Genomic DNA, 19,687 nt, shown 5'->3' on the forward strand with positions numbered 1-19,687 from the left:
GTGCCTTTTGGCAAACCCCAAGTAGGTGTTTTACTGAGGAGTGGCTTCCATCTGCCACCTGCAGAGATGGTTGTCCTTCTGGAAGGTTCTCTCATCTCCACAGAGGAACTCTGGAGCTCTGTCAGAGTGACCATCGGGATTTTGGTCACCTCCCCGACCAAGGCCCTTCTCCCCCAATTGCTCAGTTTGGCCAGGCGTCCAGCACTAGGAAGAGTCTTGATGATTCCAAACTTTTCCATTTAAGAATGATGGAGGCCACTGTGTTATTGGGGACCTTCCATGCTGCAGAAATTTTGTTACCCTTCCCCAGATCTGTGCTTGACACAATCCTGTCTCTGAGCTCTTCGGACAATTCTTTCGACCTCATGGCTTGGTTTTTGCTCTGACAACTGTGGGACCTTATATGGGGTGGCAGGGTAGCCTAGTGGTTAGAGCGTTGGACTAGTAAACGAAAGGCTGCAAGTTCAAATCCCCAAGCTGACAAGGTACAAATCTGTCGTTCTGCCCCTGACCAGGCAGTTAACCCACTGTTCCTAGGCTGAATTTGTTCTTAACTGACTTGCCTAGTAAAATAAATATAGATGTGCCTTTCCAAATCATGTCCAATCAATTGAATTTACCCCAGGTTGATTCCAATCAAGTTGTAGAAACATCTCAAGGATGATCAATGGAAAGAGGATGCACCTGAGCACAATTTCGAGTCTCACAGCGAAGCGCCTGAATACTTATGTAAATAAGGTTAGGTTTTTTATGATTTATAAATTTGCAAACATTTCTAAAGACCTGTTTTCACTTTGTCATTATGGTGCATTGTGTGTAGATTGATGAGGATTTTATTTTATTTGATCCATTTGAGAACATAACAAAATGTGGAATGAGGGAAAGGGTCTGAATACTTTCCAAATGCACTGTATGTACAAAAGTATGTAAACACCTCTCCAAATTAGTGTATTCCGGCTATTTCAGCCACAACTGTTGCTGACAGGTGTATAAAATCAAGCACACAGCCATGCAATCTCCATAGACAGACATTGGCAGTAGAATGCCCTTACTGATGAGCTCAGTGCCTTTCAATGTGGCTCCGGTCAACTGTAAGTGCTGTTATTGTAAAGTGGAAACAGCTAGGAGCAACGGCTCAGCTGCGAAGTGTTAGGCCACACAAGCACACAGAACGAGACCACCTAGCGCTGAAGCGTGTAGTGTCTAAAAATTGTCTGTCCTTGGTTGCAACACCAATCTGCCTCTGGAAACAACATCAGCACAATAACTGTTTGTCGCGAGCTTCATGAAATGTCCACATACTTTTGGGCATGCAGTGTATTGGGGCGATAATGGACTAGCGATAGAGTATCAGGTCACTTTTGACAGATATTGAGTCACTACTATGAAGACATGCAACAACCTTATCCCATTTCATTTAGATTAAGGTGGTCATTTCTTGCACTGTGTTGTTGAACTATTGGAAAGCATCATTGGTTCCTACTATATAAATCCAATGTATTATTCTGAAATTAAATACCTGTCTCTGGTTCCACAGTGTCTGCAGCAGACCCTCCATCCAATGCAGCCATTTTAGCTAGTGAAATGACTCCAGGCAATGCATCCAATACAGCCAATGCAGGCCAAGCACCCAATACATCCACTAATACATCCAACACAGCCAGTACAAACCAACCATTCAACACAGCCAGTACAAACCAACCACCCAACACAGCCACTTCATCCAGGGCAACGACACCCTCCTGTACAACACGTCGATGTCTGGCCAGCATGCTGATTGCGAAAGAAGCTCTGAGTCAGCCACAGTCTCCATCATGCATCTCAAATATCAGTGTGCCGTTAATAGTGTATGAAACTCTGTCTGTCGTAAGTCACTTTCTGTTCCTTTTAATTGAGTTTTGTACAATGTGATGAGTTTCAGAGAGAACCTATTGACAGTTATGTCATTATGTGATGAGGAATTATTCTCTTTCTAATAGGACACAAAAACCTCCGCTTCGAGAGTCGTCTGCAGGTCATACTGGTAAGTACACATCAAACATCAAGGGAGACATTCAAGGAAATGTGACATTTTGTAATACTTCTCATGACTATGATTCTTCCCCAAGCCATAAAACTGCTGAACAATGAATCAAATGGCCAGCCGGACTATTTACATTGACACCCCTCCTTTTGTTTTTACACTGTTGCTACTCACTGTTTATTATCTATGCATGTCAAACTTTACCCCTACCTACATCTATAAATTACCTAGACTAACCTGTACCCCCACACATTGACTCGGTACCGGTACACCATGTATATAGCCTCGTTATTGTTATTTTATTGTGTTATTATTTCTTTTTACTTTAGTTTATTTAGTAAATATATTCTTAACTCTTGAACTGCATTGTTGGTAAAGGGCTCGTAAGTAAGCATTTCACGGTAAGGTCTAAACCTGTTGTATTCAGAGCATGTGACAAATAACATTTGATTTGATTTAAAACTAGTCTTGGGAAGACCCTGATTTATCATGGGACACATCAGTCTATCATCATGATATGGTGGTCCTGCCTGTCAGCAAAATCTGGACTCCTGAACTCCATGTGACTAATGGGTGAGTCCAATTACAACAGAATACAATAACTTATGTTTCATTCATTTTAGTTGGCTTGGTGATGGAAAAGCACACTTCTAGATTTATCTCAGTCTAATTAGTATCATGGTTATTATATTTCTTCTGCCTACTCTAGAGTTTAAACGATTTAAGTTACTAACACGAAACCAACTTCCAAATGTTCAGACTGAGTGCTTGCATTCAGAATTGTTATAACATTTAGACTTTTTGAACTATAACCATTTTAAATGATCATAAAAGCTCCATAGAGTTGAATGGAAAGTATTTTAAATGATCATAAAAGCTCCATAGGGTTGAATGGAAAGCATTTTAAATGATCATAAAAGCTCCATAGGGTTGAATGGAAAGCATTTTAAATGATCATAAAAGCTCCATAGGGTTGAATGGAAAGTATTTTAAATGATCATAAAAGCTCCATAGGGTTGAATGGAAAGCATTTTAAATGATCATAAAAGCTCCATAGGGTTGAATGGAAAGCATTTTAAATGATCATAAAAGCTCCATAGGGTTGAATGGAAAGCATTTTAAATATGCCACTGCTCTGACACCAGTCAAGCTATCGACACCAACCAGCATTTACATGTTCAAACTGAGACAACTTAGATTGTTTTTATACAGATCTGTTAAACTATTGATACGTTCTGAACTATAGCCATTTAAATTAACATGGGTTTGAATGAGAACCATAGGAATACACAGTCAGCTATTCAAAATGTTTATCAACTATAAGCATTGCATAAATTAGCATGAAATAAAACTCACCAACAATAAAGCTTGAACTGTTCAAGCTAGAGACGCCAAACCGACTTTTACATGTTCACTAGATCAATCTTCAGTTGTCTGTTTAGAGTGGCCAAATGTTTAGGTGTGACAGTTTTAGTACATCAATCCTCAGTCTGTCCTCAACCTCTCATGTCTAAAGAGTGCAAACAACGATGAAGCACGGCAACAAGGATTTACTGGTGCACAGCAACGGGACTATAGAGCACATGGTCATCATGAACACTGTGGTGGGCTGTGAAGTCAATCTGTACAACTACCCCTTCGCTTCAGATTTCTGTGCCATCGGAATCAATGTATGGGTATTTAGTGGTAAGTGCATCACTTCAATCCTCATTCTGTCTGCTAAACCGCTCTTGCACACTTACTTACCAAAGATCTTAATAAAAACAAGATGTTACTAAAAACAACTAAAACATGTTTAAATCTGTGTAGCCTACTGCAATTCAGTATATAATGCAATTCAGTTTATTTGTCATCTTTGAAATTTTCTATGCATCCTGACTGTCTAGTTTTTATTTTTGGGCTGGACACAGTAAATATTATTTTTGGTGGTTTTTTAAATTCATTTTTATTAGAATTTATTTTGGGCAACAGACATATACAACTAAATGTACAATGTGGACCCAGAGGATATCACTTGAAAGTATTCATTAAAACGTTTCCAAAGTGGTCCTCAATGATAAAAACAATAACACACATAATGATTAAAAGTCAAGACAAAATTATAAACCACCATAAATACATTGATTTATATTGACATCCCAGAAAAGTGGCACTATCCACTGCCCTTCTCCCTAACCTTAAAAATCAATCATATTCATTTCACATTAAAACAATCTATTAATTGAACATTATACCGATCCTTCAAATAAATCCACCTGACCAGCAGTAGGGGGCACAAGGGGCAGTGGGGTGGTTTCTCTTACTTAGACAACCTTTTCCAAATGAAACATTTTGCCTGCTTTTTAAACCTATTTTTACTTTTCTTTGCTTGATTTCCAAGAGAAGGCTATTCCATAGACAAATGCCTGTATGGAAAAACGTGCTCCTCGCAGTACTGTTTACTCCTGGGATTTCACAAGACATAACACCAGGTCTGGTATTGTGACTGTGTTGGTTATAGACCATTTCAATGTGGTTTTTCATATAACCTGGAGCGCGATTATTTAAGATGTCAAACATATGATTAAGTTTAAGTTGGTCCACTCTGGACTCCAAAGGCAACAAGCCCACCTCCCAGAACTCCTGTACCCCTATGTGGGTCTTAGCGGGGACATTCAGCATATACCTGATAACATTATTTTGCATGACCTGCACTCTCTTTTTCAGCTTTTTTGAAAGCACACTATACCAAGCAGAGCAGGCATAATAAAAATGACACTGAATCAAGATTGAGAGAAGCAGTTTCTTAACTTTAATGTTAAAATATCTAGTGTTACGATATAAAAATGTCAATTTGTTTGCCATTTTAGAAAGAATTTTAGCAGCAATCAGGTCTCCAGAAAGGGATTGATCTAGGAACACACCACAATAAGTTACACTTGTTTGAGATTCAACCTCCTTGCCTGCACAGTTTACCGTTATCTTGTCAGCCCTAAGCAATCTACGTTTTGTTCCAAACAAAATAGATTCAGTTTTTCACATATGTAGTGACAATTTGTTGTCAGACAACCAATCTCGAACAAAATGCAATTCCTTACTCAGGGTCTCCTCCATGTAAACTGTATTCTTCCCTCATACCAGTATGGCTGAATCATCAGCATAAAGCAAGAGTTTGTACTACTGTATCTGGCATATCATTAACGTATATAAGAAATAAGAGAGGTTCTAAAATGGATCCCTGCAGTACTCCACAGGATATTTCTTTGGCCTCTGACAAAACATCACCATTACATACACCATTACAAACATCACCATTACATACACCATTACAAACATCACCATTACATACTTGTGTTCTGTTGGTCAGATAGGTGGATAAGTCAAGTATCAGTGGAGTGAGCCGTTCTAAAGCCAGATTGGAGTTCATAAAGAAGTTTGTGCTCCAGAAGGTATCCCTCAAGTTGATTCAAAACTAATCTCTCAAAAACTTTGGAAGGTGGTGAGGATTGACACAGGCCATTTGTTTTACTGCTCTTCTTGTGGAGTGGAACCACCCGGGCTGTTTTGAGATCCTTGGGAAATGTACCACTGCTAATAGAAAGGTTTACAATATGCGTTATCATTTTAGCAGTGACACAAGCACTATCCTTTATGAATCTTGCAGGAAGGTTATTCAGCCCAGTTGCTTTGTTTGTGCTCATTAAGCAGTGTAGATTGGAAACATTGTCCTCTGTTACCATGCACAGCTCTAACAAATCATTTGTGATACCTTTGGTATGGTAAAGGTGTTAATGAAAGACTGGCCATAGTGTCCAGAGCAGGTGGGTAACTTCTTAACCAGAGATGAGGCTATTGGTAAAAAAAAAGTGTGGTAAAATCAGTGGGCTGGACACAGTGAATATTATTTTGGTGCTCATTAGTGGGCTGGACACAGTGAATATTATTTTGGTGCTCATTAGTGTGCTGGACACAGTGAATATTATTTTGGTGCTCATTAGTGGGCTGGACACAGTGAATATTATTTTGGTGCTCATTAGTGGGCATTGGACACAGTGAATATTATTTTGGTGCTCATTAGTGGGCTGGACACAGTGAATATTATTTTGGTGCTCATTAGTGGGCTGGACACAGTGAATATTATTTTGGTGCTCATTAGTGGGCTGGACACAGTGAATATTATTTTGGTGCTCATTAGTGTGCTGGACACAGTGAACATTATTTTGGTGCTCATTAGTGTGCTGGACACAGTGAATATTATTTTGGTGCTCATTAGTGTGCTGGACACAGTGAATATTGTTTTTGGTGCTCATTAGTGGGCTGGACACAGTGAATATTATTTTGGTGCTCATTAGTGGGCTGGACACAGTGAATATTATTTTGGTGCTCATTAGTGTGCTGGAAACAGTGAATATTATTTTGGTGCTCATTAGTATGCTGGACACAGTGAATATTATTTTGGTGCTCATTAGCCATATGTGCTGGACACAGTGAATATTATTTTGGTGCTCATTAGTGTGCTGGACACAGTGAATATTATTTTGGTGCTCATTAGTGGGCTGGACACAGTGAATATAATGGTCCACAAAAATGTTGGATTGGATCAGCCCTTGGATTTTTGGCTGTTCTTTCTCGGTTTCGGGAAGGAAAAAAATACCATTACACCATTGTTTGTAAATTATAATAATAATGATCGACAATATTTACTGCAAGTTATCTTCCAAATGAATGCCTGCCAGAATGAATCAAACAGCTTCTTAAGGACATGATTGACAGCTAGTATGAACTTGAGAAACATTGCTTTGATATTGATGACCTTAGAACCTGATACCAGAGCCACTGTAAGAATGGATCCTATCAGTGATGTTTTTTTTTTTTAATGTGATGGTTTTTCCATCCATTTAGTTTTTCCCATCCTCTCCTGAGAACCCAGATAAAACCGAACCAAGAGCCAAAAATTATGGAATGAACAGGAACCAAATACGTTACACCCACAACCAATTGATAGAAACAAATATTTTTTTGTTATAAGCTATGAATGACTGAACTAGTATCAAATATCTGACCTTTTCCAGGATGTGGCATGTTCCTGAACTTTGGGAAAGTGAGCACAACTAGTGCAAACCGTGGGGACTGCTAACCTGAGGCAGTGGAACTCAATGCTAAAGGAGGCAGAGATGCGCAACTATCTATGGGTGGACACAGTGAGAGTTCCTGGTGATTTCAGTAGTTTATGTGACATGTGAATATCTTTATCTATGGGTTAGTGAGAGTTCCAGTGATTTATTAGTTTTGTGACTGTAAAGTATCTTTATCTATGGGTTAGTGAGAGTTCCGGGTGATTTCAGTAGTTTATGTGACATGCAAATTATCTTTATCTATGGGTTAGTGATAGTTCCTGGTGATTTCATTAGTTTATGTGACACAGTGAATATTATCTTTATCTATGGGTTAGTGAGAGTTCCTGGTGATTTCAGTAGTTTATGTGGGACATGTAAAGTATCTTTATCTATGGGTTAGTGAGAGTTCCTGGTGATTTCAGTAGTTTATGTGACATGTAAAGATACTTTACTCTTCCTGTTTTTAAGGGCAAAGCTTGACCAACAATTACACTCAAAAAAGACAATACGCTTGATTCAACATTAGCTAGATGTACACAACCGATGGTGAAGGATGTGGACTCATTGACATTAGAATTCTGAAAACGCCTGACAGTTTGATTTTGAAGTGTAATGCTCTTCCCTTTCAATGTCAAACTAACGTTTAGATGCAAAAACGCTTTCTCTCTTGCCTACCCATCTGTCTTCACAGGTGTCGCTGAAAATGCGGTCTGAAAACCCGTTTCTGTCCCTGGTCCTGCCCAGTATACTGATCATTGTGGCAGATGTGGTGAGCTTCTCCCTCCCACTGGGAGGGGGCGAGCGTATCTCATTCAAGGTTACACTGGTTCTCAGCTTCATCATGTTCCTCATCATCCTCAACGACCTACTGCCTGGAGGAGGCCAGTGCAGCCCCATCATCCGTGAGTGTCCTGTTTAAACAGGGTTAAACTGTTACATCACAACAAAACACAACATCCTAGATCATCAATAAAACATTACATCATACAAGACCTTACTCTATTATTACAAATGTACAATATAAAATCCACCATAACATGACAATGTGTGTTTGTGTGTATAGGGTGCATCCATATAACACTCAAACATCTCTCTCTCTCTCGTTGTTCTCCATAGGAAAGCACTTCTGTTTCTGTTTGGTCATCCTGGTGTTGAGCACGTTGCAGTCTATGGTGCTCACACGCCTGGCTAAGTGTGGCACTCTCTGGCCCTGCAGCCTCTCCAAGTCCAAAGACTCACTGCTTAAAGACACAGACAATGAAGAGGGTAAATGTTTTCATTCTTCTGTCATCTCAGTTATCCACAGAGCAAGATATATTTTCATGGTTTCCAAAGACATTAACAAAACGTCCTTATACAACCATTTATAACCTGACCATGAAGTCATAATAACGTTATTGCAACCAGTTTTACTGGGTACCCCGTTAAAAAAAAAAGCTACTCCATTTGATCTTTAATCTGTCACTGAAAACCATTCATGACATAGTTTAAGGTTTAAATGAAGGATGTGCCGAGTACAAAACGAATATCGGACAAAACAAATATCATAACGGATATGGAAACTTCCAGCTTCCTCACTAAATCCTGTGCATTGTTAGCTGTCGGGATCGTTTCTTAGCTTTGATCAATGTGTGAATGAGTGAAGGAACATACAGATGCGCTGTGAGATGTGCTCTGAGTGACGGCGCAGTAATTAGTGAATGAGGTATGTTCTTTACCTGCATTTTAAAGCACACTTCTGGGTTTTCAGATCTCGAGTAAATCCGATTACAACAATCAACTGTGATAAAACGAATACGGTTACAAATAATTTTTACAAAAATGTCTTCATTTTTTATCCCTTATTTAATAGTGTTATATTTAAGTAATAAGGCCTGATGGGGATGTGATATACTGTATGGTATCCAATATATCACGGCAAGGGCTGTTCTTAGCACGTCACAACGCAGAGTGCCTTGATACAGCCCTTACCCGTGGTATATTGGACATATACCATAAACCCCAGAGAGGCCTTTTTGCTATTATAAAACTGGTTACCAACAAAATTAGTGCAGTAAAAATGTATGTTTTGTCATACACGTGGTATACGGTCTGATATACCACGGCTGTCAGCCAATCAGCATTCAGGGCTCCAACCACTTATTTTAGAATAACTTATATTTCATTTTTTCCTCTCTCTTACTTTGTCTAGTATCCAAATCTGATACTACTGTCATCAAACTGAAAGCCTCTGAGGAAAAAGAACATAGAAGAATACAGCCCTCCAAAAGGTGGTGAAATTTCTCGACAAAATGGCTGCACAAGATCAGAAAAAAGCAAGACGCCATCGCTTTGCCAACAAAGTGGACTTGATCTGTTTCTGTATCTATCTCACCGTCCTCATTGTTTATGCAGTCGTCATTTTATATTTCTCCTTTGGTTCTTCATGTGAGATCAACCATTTAGAATTCTGGGAATACTAAATTGTTAATTTGCTTTTAACAAAAATATTTAAAGAAATGGTGGTCATATGATAGAGAAAGCATTCCTATATCGTTCCTATTGTGGCATCTGTGAGTGCACAGGCAGTGCCATTGAGGCCATCTCCATTTTGAAGTAGTCCATTTTCTTCTTCTACTATTTCTATGAGTTGGTAAACAAACTGAAAGGGTTTATTACTGCCACATGTAGTGAACAGGTATAAAGTTAAGGTTGATGATTTACTGCCACATGTAGTGAACAGGTATAAAGTTAAGGTTGATGATTTACTGCCACATGTAGTGAACAGGTATAAAGTTAAGGTTGATGATTTACTGCCACATGTAGTGAACAGGTATAAAGTTATGGTTGATGATTTACTGCCACATGTATTGAACAGGTATAAAGTTAAGGTTGATGATTTACTGCCACATGTAGTGAACAGGTATAAAGTTAAGGTTGATGATTTACTGCCACATGTAGTGAACAGGTATAAATTAAGGTTGATGATTGGTGCCACATGTAGTGAACAGGTATAAAGTTAAGGTTGATGATTTACTGCCACATGTAGTGAACAGGTATAAAGTTAAGGTTGATGATTTACTGCCACATGTAGTGAACAGGTATAAAGTTAAGGTTGATGATTTACTGCCACATGTAGTGAACAGGTATAAAGTTATGGTTGATGATTTACTGCCACATGTAGTGAACAGGTATAAAGTTATGGTTGATGATTTACTGCCACATGTAGTGAACAGGTATAAAGTTAAGGTTGATGATTTACTGCCACATGTAGTGAACAGGTATAAAGTTAAGGTTGATGATTTACTGCCACATGTAGTGAACAGGTATAAAGTTAAGGTTGATGATTTACTGCCACATGTAGTGAACAGGTATAAAGTTAAGGTTGATGATTTACTGCCACATGTAGTGAACAGGTATAAAGTTAAGGTTGACGATTGCAGTTATGGAATGTTTGCTCACAATAATTAATTGGCTGATCCCTACTGATGACCCGAATGGAATCATGTGATCCTTCCTTAGTCCTTCCTTCAAAATGCTTCAAGTCCCATGCTGCTGCCAATGCTAATACAGGCTTTTGGCCACAAGAGGTCTCTATCATTCTCTATGGTTTGGTCATCACAAATTTTGCAAGAACTAGCAAAAAGCTACCTTTAGAGCTTCTGTGTGGGAAAAAAATGTATTTGTGTATTCTTCACTCGAGCTTTAAATTTCAACATGTTTACAAAGAGACAGTCATATGTGGAATAATGCATTTAGCAATTAGAATTCTAATGAATACATGTAATGGGGACTGTAGCTGTATTATTAGTAGTGTGGAAACAAATCAACAGTGTGTTATTTCCTATAAAGTCAGTGTGAAGGCCTTATATTATCTCCTAACTAAGCAGGTTCTCAACCTCAGGCTGAGATATCAAATAGTCTCTCGATCATCTCCTCCACCTGCGCTGGGCTGTATTTGTGGTATCTCTCAGGGTGTTTGGAGAAATCATGGTCACATCTGTGTAAAGGACCATAATAAATGAATATCACTGTACCAGCGTTCTGTATGAAATTCTTACTGCACATCAATATTGAACAGTGCTGTATTAAAAATATACTTGATATACAGTGCCTTGCAAAAGTATTCATCCCCCTTGGCGTTTTTCCTATTTTGTTGCATTACAACCTGTAATTTAAATGGATTTTCATTTGATTTCATGTAATGGACAAACACAAAATAGTCCAAATTGGTGAAGTGAAATGAATAAATCAAATGTAAAAAATATAGAACGGAAATGGCTATGAAGTCCCTAACTAGGATCTGGTGCAACCAATTACCTTCAGAAGTGACATAATTAGTCAAATAAACTCCACCTGTGTGCAATCTAAGTGTCACATGATCTCAGTATATATACACACCTGTTCTGAAGGGCCCAGATTCTGCAACACCACTAAGCAAGGGGCACCACCAAGCAAGCAGCACCATGAAGATCAAGGATCTCTCCAAACAGGTCAGGGACAAAGTTCTGGAGAAGTACATATCAGGGTTGGGTTATAAAAAAAGATCAGAAATTTCTAACATCCCAAGGAGCACCATTAAATCCATTATTTAAAAAAATGGAAAGAATATGGCACCACAACAAACCTGCCAAGAGACTCAAGGACCAGGCAAGGAGGGCATTAATCAGAGAGGTAACAAAGAGACCAAAGATAACCCTGAAGGACCACTTTAAGCCGTACACTCCATACAGCTGGGCTTTACGGAAGAGTGGCCAGAAAAAAAGCCATTGCTTCAAGAAAAAATAAGAAAACACTTTTGGTGTTCACCAAAAGGCATGTGGGAGACTCCCCAAACATATGGAAAAAGGTACTCTGGTCAGATGAGACTAAAATTGAGCTTTTTAGCCATCAAGAAAAACGCTATGTCTGGCGCAAATCCAACACCTCTCATCACCCTGAGAATACCATCCCCACAGTGAAGCATGATGGTGGCAGCATCATTCTGTGGGGATGTTTATCATCGGCAGGGACCGGGTAACTGGTCAGAATTGAAGGAATGATTGATGGCGCTAAATACAGGGAAATTCTTGAGGGAAACCTGTTTCAGTCTTCCAGATATTTGAGACTGGGACGGAGGTTCACCTTCCAGCAGGACAATGATCCTAAGCATACTGCTAAAGCAACACTCAAGTGGTTTAAGGGGAAACATTTAAATGTCTTGGAATGGCCTAGTCAAAGGCCAGACCTCAATCCAATTGAGAATCTGTGGTATGACTTAAAAATTGCTGTACACCAGCGGAACCCATCCAACTTGAAGGAGCTGGAGCAGTTTTGCTTTGAAGAATGGGCGAAAATCCCAGTGGCTAGATGTCCTAAACTGATAGCAATATACACCAAGAGACTTGCAGCTGTAATTGCTGCAAATGGTGGCTCTACAAAGTATTGACTTTGGGGGAGGGGTGAATAGTTATGCACACTCAAGTTCTGTTTTTTGTTGTTGTCTTATTTCTTGTTTGTTATACCAAAAAATATTTTGCATTTTGAAATTGGTAGGCATGTTGTCAAATGATACGAACCCCCAAAAATCCATTTTAATTCCAGGTTGTAAGGCAACAAATTCAGAAAAATGCCAAGGGGGGTGAATACTTTCGCAAGCCACTGTAGATATCAAAACATACATGGTACACCTCAGAGTTTCAGCTACAGAATTTGAAACATATCATTTATCCAACCACTTTAGAAGTATTTCTACAAATTGAATTTTAAATGCAATGGGCAAATTATAAATTAATATCATGTTTGCAATTCCTTTTCGGTCAATGGGGTGTACATTTTGTTATTTTGATTTCCGAGTCAAAACTGAAAACGAGAGCCTTATACCCATCGAGTCACTTCCTGTGGAAGGATCAACTGACTTCAGGGAGACGACAAAGACATCTACACGTAAATACATTACATTCCTTACCCAAACGGGCGGTGGATCGTGAACAAAGTATTATTATTATTATTTCGAGGGTAGTTTCCAAATGTACAATAAGTTTGACTATTTGTCTCTTCCTCCCTTTATCTACCCCTCCCTCTCCATATGTGTACCAAGCCGTCATATCTTGTCAGTCCACTAGGGACCTTTGTCTCATGTAAGTGTGTATGTGTATACTGTGTTATTATTTAGTTAGTTAGTAATTAAATCAATTTGTGTAGTACTGAATAATCAACTTCTTCTGTGGTGCCCCAAATTCCTAATGAGTTAATTGTTACATGATTCATTTAATTGGGTAACAATTAAACACAGTTAGTTGACTCGATAAATAACAGTCATCACATTAATGCAAGTCACATCACAACACTGCTCATCCTAAATTTTGCTCCCTCTTGTTCAACAGCACTTTGATTAAATCGATTTAATGTTTCAATTTGCATCAAGTGTGGTTTTTATCCACTAGATGGCAGTAATGTTCTACCATTGTAACCTAAATAAATTGTCATGACACTGTCTCACTGGGCATTTCCTAATGTGAAAGGTTTGCTGCAACTCTGCATGATTATGGCAGTAGAGGGATAAAGATTCATAGCCCAAGGACCGAACCTACTGGCACAAACAACAAACAGAAGACTGGGTGCCCTTACACATAAAAGTCTTGGATGATGTAGGAGTGCGGTGTCAAAGCCTGACAAATCGTGTCAATACAATATATAAAAAGCCAAACGGATCCTCGATCTGCCCCAAAATGTTTTTTTGAAGCTCATTAAAGAAGGGCGTGTGGTCAATGGTGAGAGCTTATGGTGAGGCAGGAAAAGCCTGACCCTGGTGCATGTGTGTTCATTTCTGGACCGATGTAATGGATATAAATCCATCCATTAAAGAAATGCACTAGAAGGTGAATATAATTGCTTCAAACCACACATTGCATTATATTATAGCACTGCAGTGGTAGTTTTATTGCTGTTTTAAGGCACCTATAGTAGACATACTGCCTAGTAGCCAACGTAACTTCTAGAATGTGCAACTCAATGCATTCAATCCTGACTTTTTGTTTTCAGAGCATCTCCACAAACAACAGACAAAGAGCCAGAGATCATCAGACACCAGTGGATAACTGAAGTACCAAAAAAGCCAGTAGATGTCATACTGACAGAGACCTTTTTAAAGTATAAAGTACAAGTCATATTATATACTGAAGTGGTGCAGCGGTCTAAGGCACTGCATCTCAGTGCAAGAGGCGTCACTACAGTTCCTGGTTGGAATCCAAGCTGTATTCCATCCGGCCATGATTGGGAGTCCCATGGTGCGGCAGGGGTAGGTCGTCATTGTAAATAAGAATGTGTTCCTAACTGACTTGCCTAGTTAAATAAAACTATTTAAATAAACATTAAGGGCAGACGTTTGCTATGTTGCAGAACGGTTTGTCCCGAACAACACGTTTTCCAAAATTGCCGTTGTACATTCTTGAACAGACTTTTTAGGTATGTTTGCTCCCGTTTGGTGGGTGCGGCGAAGTGTGAATTGAAGAATTGAATGACATATTTAAACCCCTCTGCAGTGGCCATGCTGACAGCGTTCCCCAACCCCTCTGTTTAAAGGGCCATGCTGACAGCATTCCCCAACCCCTCTGTTTAAAGGGCCATGCTGACAGCGTTCCCCAACCTCTCTGTTTAAAGGGCCATGCTGACAGCGTTCCCCAACCCCTCTGTTTAAAGGGCCATGCTGACAGCGTTCCCCAACCCTCTGTTTAAAGGGCCATGCTGACAGCGTTCCCCAACCCTCTGTTTAAAGGGCCATGCTGACAGCGTTCCCCAACCCCTCTGTTTAAAGGGCCATGCTGACAGCGTTCCCCAACCCCTCTGTTCCCCAACACCTCTGTTTAAAGGGCCATGCTGAAATGTTTAAAGTTGGCCATGCTGACAGCGTTCCCCAACCCCTCTGTTTAAAGGGCCATGCTGACAGCGTTCCCCAACCCCTCTGTTTAAAGGGCCATGCTGACAGCGTTCCCCAACCCCTCTGTTTAAAGGGCCATGCTGACAGCGTTCCCCAACCCCTCTGTTTAAAGGGCCATGCTGACAGCGTTCCCCAACCCCTCTGTTTAAAGGGCCACCCCTCTGCTGACAGCGTTCCCCAACCCCTCTGTTTAAAGGGCCATGCTGACAGCGTTCCCCAACCCCTCTGTTTAAAGGGCCATGCTGACAGCGTTCTGTTTAAAGGGCCCAACCCCTCTGTTTAAAGGGCCATGCTGACAGCGTTCCCCAACCCTCTGTTTAAAGGGCCATGCTGACAGCGTTCCCCAACCCTCTGTTTAAAGGGCCATGCTGACAGCGTTCCCCAACCCTCTGTTTAAAGGGCCATGCTGACAGCGTTCCCAACCCCAAGCGTTCCCCCCTCTGTTTAAAGGGCAGTGGCCATGCTGACAGCGTTCCCCAACCCCTCTGTTTAAAGGGCCATGCTGACAGCGTTCCCCAACCTCTCTGTTTAAATGGCCATGCTGCCATGCTGACAGCGTTCCCAACCCTCTGTTTAAAGGGCCATGCTGACAGCGTTCCCCAACACCTCTGTTTAAAGGGCCATGCTGACAGCGTTCCCCAACCCCTCTGTTTAAAGGGCCATGCTGACAGCGTTCCCCAACCCCTCTGTTTAAAGGGCCATGCTGACAGCGTTCTGTTTAAAGGGCCCAAGCGTTCCCCCCCTCTGTTTAAAGGGCCATGCTGACAGCGTTCCCCAACCCCTCTGTTTAAAGGGCCATGCTGACAGCGTTCCCCAACCCCTCTGTTTAAAGGGCCATGCTGACAGCGTTCCCCAACCCCTCTGTTTAAAGGGCCATGCTGACAGCGTTCCCCAACCCCTCTGTTTAAAGGGCCATGCTGACAGCGTTCCCCAACCCTCTGTTTAAAGGGCCATGCTGACAGCGTTCCCCAACCCCTCTGTTTAAAGGGCCATGCTGACAGCGTTCCCCAACCCCTCTGTTTAAAGGGCCATGCTGACTGTTTAAAGGGCCATGCTGACAGCATTCCCCAACCCCTCTGTTTAAAGGGCCATGCTGACAGTGTTCCCCAACCCCTCTGTTTAAAGGGCCATGCTGACAGCGTTCCCCAACCCCTCTGTTTAAAGGGCCATGCTGACAGCGTTCCCCAACCCCTCCCATGTATTTTTTTACTGATCGTGCAGCACAGCACCTTTTCCATTCAATTGAACGTTCCAGAACGTAAACACGTACTGACCACAGCCCTGGTTTCCCTGACACAGATTAAGCCTAGTCATAGACAACAACAAAAAAGCACTTTCAATAAATCATCTCCACTGAGCTTGATTTTTAGTCTAGGACTAGCCTCAATCTGTGTCCATTAGCAGCAACAGAAATATTACACTAAGTAGGTGTAGGTAGGTACAGAGCCATAGTTGGCAAACTATTCTCCAACTTGCCACTAAAATTACCATGACATTCTCATTCATTATTTAGTTTTATTGTGGCCATGGAACCTTTGGGTCAGCATAGCACCCACCAAAATGGTAATGTCAAACACCCTACGAGAGTTTTTAAACCCAGTCTCTACGTTCAGTGGTGTACACTTTTAACATTAGGATATCCTGTGGGAGCAGCAAGAACCTTTTAGCGCGGAGGTTGCTAATAGGTCAAAGAATATGGCTCCGTTTCACAACCAGGGGCAAATGAGCAAGATTTACTACATTGAAATTAGGACTGTGTTTTACTTTTTAATTTTTTTTTTACTCTTGACCCAAAAACTACTGGAAAATTGGCTTTATGCTCACGTTACATTTGCAAACAGCTCCATACAAGTGTGATCTGTTACCTTTCAGTAGAGGTGGTAGTACATAACTGCCATCTAGTGGATGGCAAATTGTACAACATGGGTATTCTATACATACACCACAATTCAGCCATATTTGAAACTTGACCCAGCATTAGGGCCATGCCTTTGGGCAGTTTTTTTCCTAGGCGGTAACACCAATTACATAAAAGTCAGTAAAAAAATAAGAAATAATGAATAGTCTCTTTCCTAAATTAGCCTTGGATGGAGATAGGGATTTGGACATGTGGTTTTATTTAATTCTCCTTACTGACCAATGATTATGCCAGCGATTCTGATACAACCATTAATTCATACATTGTGCCCCTGGCCTGAGAGGATGGAAGTTCAATATGTAGCTAATGTACTGTAGTAGGCTAATGTTAACTAGCGGCACATCGTTGCCCATGAAAGGAAGTTAGGTTGCGAGCAAGCATTTTAGCCAGGTAGCCTAGGAAAACTAAAACTAAAAGTGTGTACTGTATGACAGAGTCATGAAAGACAGGAGGATGGCATTGGCGTTTTCTACAAGTAGGGTGAGTCAACATGTTTTTTCAACTTTGCATGCACACGCACACAGTCTTGTACAACTAACCTTGTGGGGACACACAATTCAGTCTCATTCAAAATCCAATTTTCCCTAACCCGTACTCTAACCTTAACCTGAAAACCTAACCTTAGCCCTAAACCTCCTAACCCTAGCTCCCAACCCTAATTCTAACCTTTACCCTAAACCCCCTAGAAACAGCAGTTGAACTTGTGGAGACAACAAAATGTCCCCAATTGGTCAAATTTTGGTTGGTTTACTATTCTTGTATAGTTAAACACGTCCACACACAAACAAATCAGTACTGAACAGCCACATAATTCTACCCATGCCTCGCTACTGGTAGCTGATTTTGGTAGTTACCTGTATGTAATTAAGCTATAGAATAAGTAGTACATGTTTGTAACAATAAAATAAAACTGTGTGTGTATCTGAAGAAGTCATCTTTTAAAAGTGGCACGTTTGGATGTCTGCCTGTTTATATAAGCCTCAGTTATTGGTAGGACCAGACCGACATAACTCAGGAATAATATGTGTCTGTTGCTAGTAATGTAATAGATAATGCATTTCTCAACAAATAGTCTTTTTCTAAAGGATTGTGCTTATTATAAATTCCTCCTGAGGTGTGTATGGATAAATACATAATGGGCCGGTTTCCCAGACACAGATGAAGCTATTACTGTGGAAAACATGTGTCTGGGAAACTGGGAGTCATTCTGCCATGTTTACAGACTAGAGATGACATGGTATATCCTCTTCTCTATGGCTCTCAAACACACAGTAATGGAACATTTCTGCTGAAATGCAGAACACCATATCATCCATGACCCATCTACTGTGGTCATGGTAGAGGTGCAGTGTACATGGGGACCCCCAAAGTACATCTGGTTATTCTCAACAGTCTGGAAATGATTCAGTTGTTCCTGATGCTTTCATCAGAGGAAGGAACCACCATGCTAAGTGGGTGGGGGTTATATCCTGCCTGTTTGGCCCTGTCCAGGAGTATCGTCAGGTGGGGCCACAGTGTCTCCTGACCACTCCTGTCTCAGCCTCCAGTATTATGCTGCAGTAGTTTATGTGTCGGGGGCTAGGGATAGTCTGTTATATCTGGAGTATTTATCCGGTGTCCTGTGTGAATTTAAGTATGCTCTCTCTTTCTCTCTCTCGGAGGACCAGAGCCCTAGGACCATGCCTCAGGACTATCTGGCCTGATGACTCCTTGCTGTCCCCAGTCCACCTGGCCGTGCTGCTGCTCCAGTTTCAACTGTTCTGCCTGCAGCTATGGAATCCTGACCTGTTCACCGGATGTGCTACCTGTCCCAGACCTGCTGTTTTCAACTCTCGAGAGACAGCAGGAGTGGTAGAGATACTCTGAATGATCGGCTATGAAAAGCCAACTGACATTTACTCCTGAGGTGCTGACCTGTTGCACCCTCGACATCCACTTTGATTATGATTATTTGACGCTGCTGAACATCTTTTGAATTTTGAACATTTTGAACATCTTGGCCATGTTCTGTTATAATCTCCACCTGGCACAGCCAGAAGAGGACTGGCCACCCCTCATAGCCTGGTTCCTCTAGGTTTCTTCCTAGGTTCTGGCCTTTCTAGGGAGTTTTTCCTAGCCACCGTGCTTCTACACCTGCATTGCTTGCTGTTTGGGGTTTTAGGCTGGGTTTCTGTACAGCACGTTGAGATATCAGCTGATGTAAGAAGGTCTATATAAATAAATGTCCAGACAATTAGTCCACAACCAGCTGTCAAAACAAGCTGCTTCCTGAGCCACTAGTGAGGAGATAGCAACCTTTCTCCATTACCCAGAGAGGAGACAGCACCACTGAAACCACAATGCTGTCTGGTGCCCATGCATGATGACATTTCAAATAAACCAACTCAATCCCTTTTGTATTATTGTCTGTATGAAGTCTGTATGCTCAACAATATGATAACAGCCTACGGTCCTATTGAGGTCCAGTGAAACATATAGCCAACTACAGGGTTTAGAGGCAGGTGGAGGTGCAGTATATCCACTTCTGCCTAGTCACAGTAATTAGTAAATACCTGTCTGTTGTGGGTTGTTGTTTACACAAGATGGTGAAATGAATCCTGGGAGGTTAATTTAAAAACTCATTATTTGGGGATTATGGTCAAGCACATCCTGTACAATATCGAGGATAATATTCTAATGTAGACAGTTTGTGGGGGTGTGTATGTTCTCATGGAAGACTGCCGTGACCACATGTTCCAGAGCAGCCTTTATAA

General features: G+C 40.9%; 1 protein-coding gene across 1 annotated transcript; it reads left to right on the forward strand.

The window, feature by feature from the left end:
* The first annotated feature begins 7,185 nt into the window (after positions 1–7,185).
* On the forward strand, positions 7,186–8,880 carry LOC121845446 (5-hydroxytryptamine receptor 3A-like). The gene is made up of 4 exons (XM_042316856.1): positions 7,186–7,194; positions 7,811–8,021; positions 8,236–8,385; positions 8,870–8,880. The coding sequence occupies exons 2-4, from the start codon at positions 7,823–7,825 to the stop codon at positions 8,878–8,880; spliced, it is 360 nt and encodes a 119-aa protein (XP_042172790.1). The 5' UTR covers positions 7,186–7,194; positions 7,811–7,822.
* The last annotated feature ends 10,807 nt before the right edge of the window (positions 8,881–19,687 follow it).

The sequence above is a fragment of the Oncorhynchus tshawytscha genome, unplaced genomic scaffold (genome assembly GCF_018296145.1).
Source record: "Oncorhynchus tshawytscha isolate Ot180627B unplaced genomic scaffold, Otsh_v2.0 Un_contig_3505_pilon_pilon, whole genome shotgun sequence".
In the NCBI taxonomy this organism is placed as follows: Eukaryota; Metazoa; Chordata; class Actinopteri; order Salmoniformes; family Salmonidae; genus Oncorhynchus; species Oncorhynchus tshawytscha.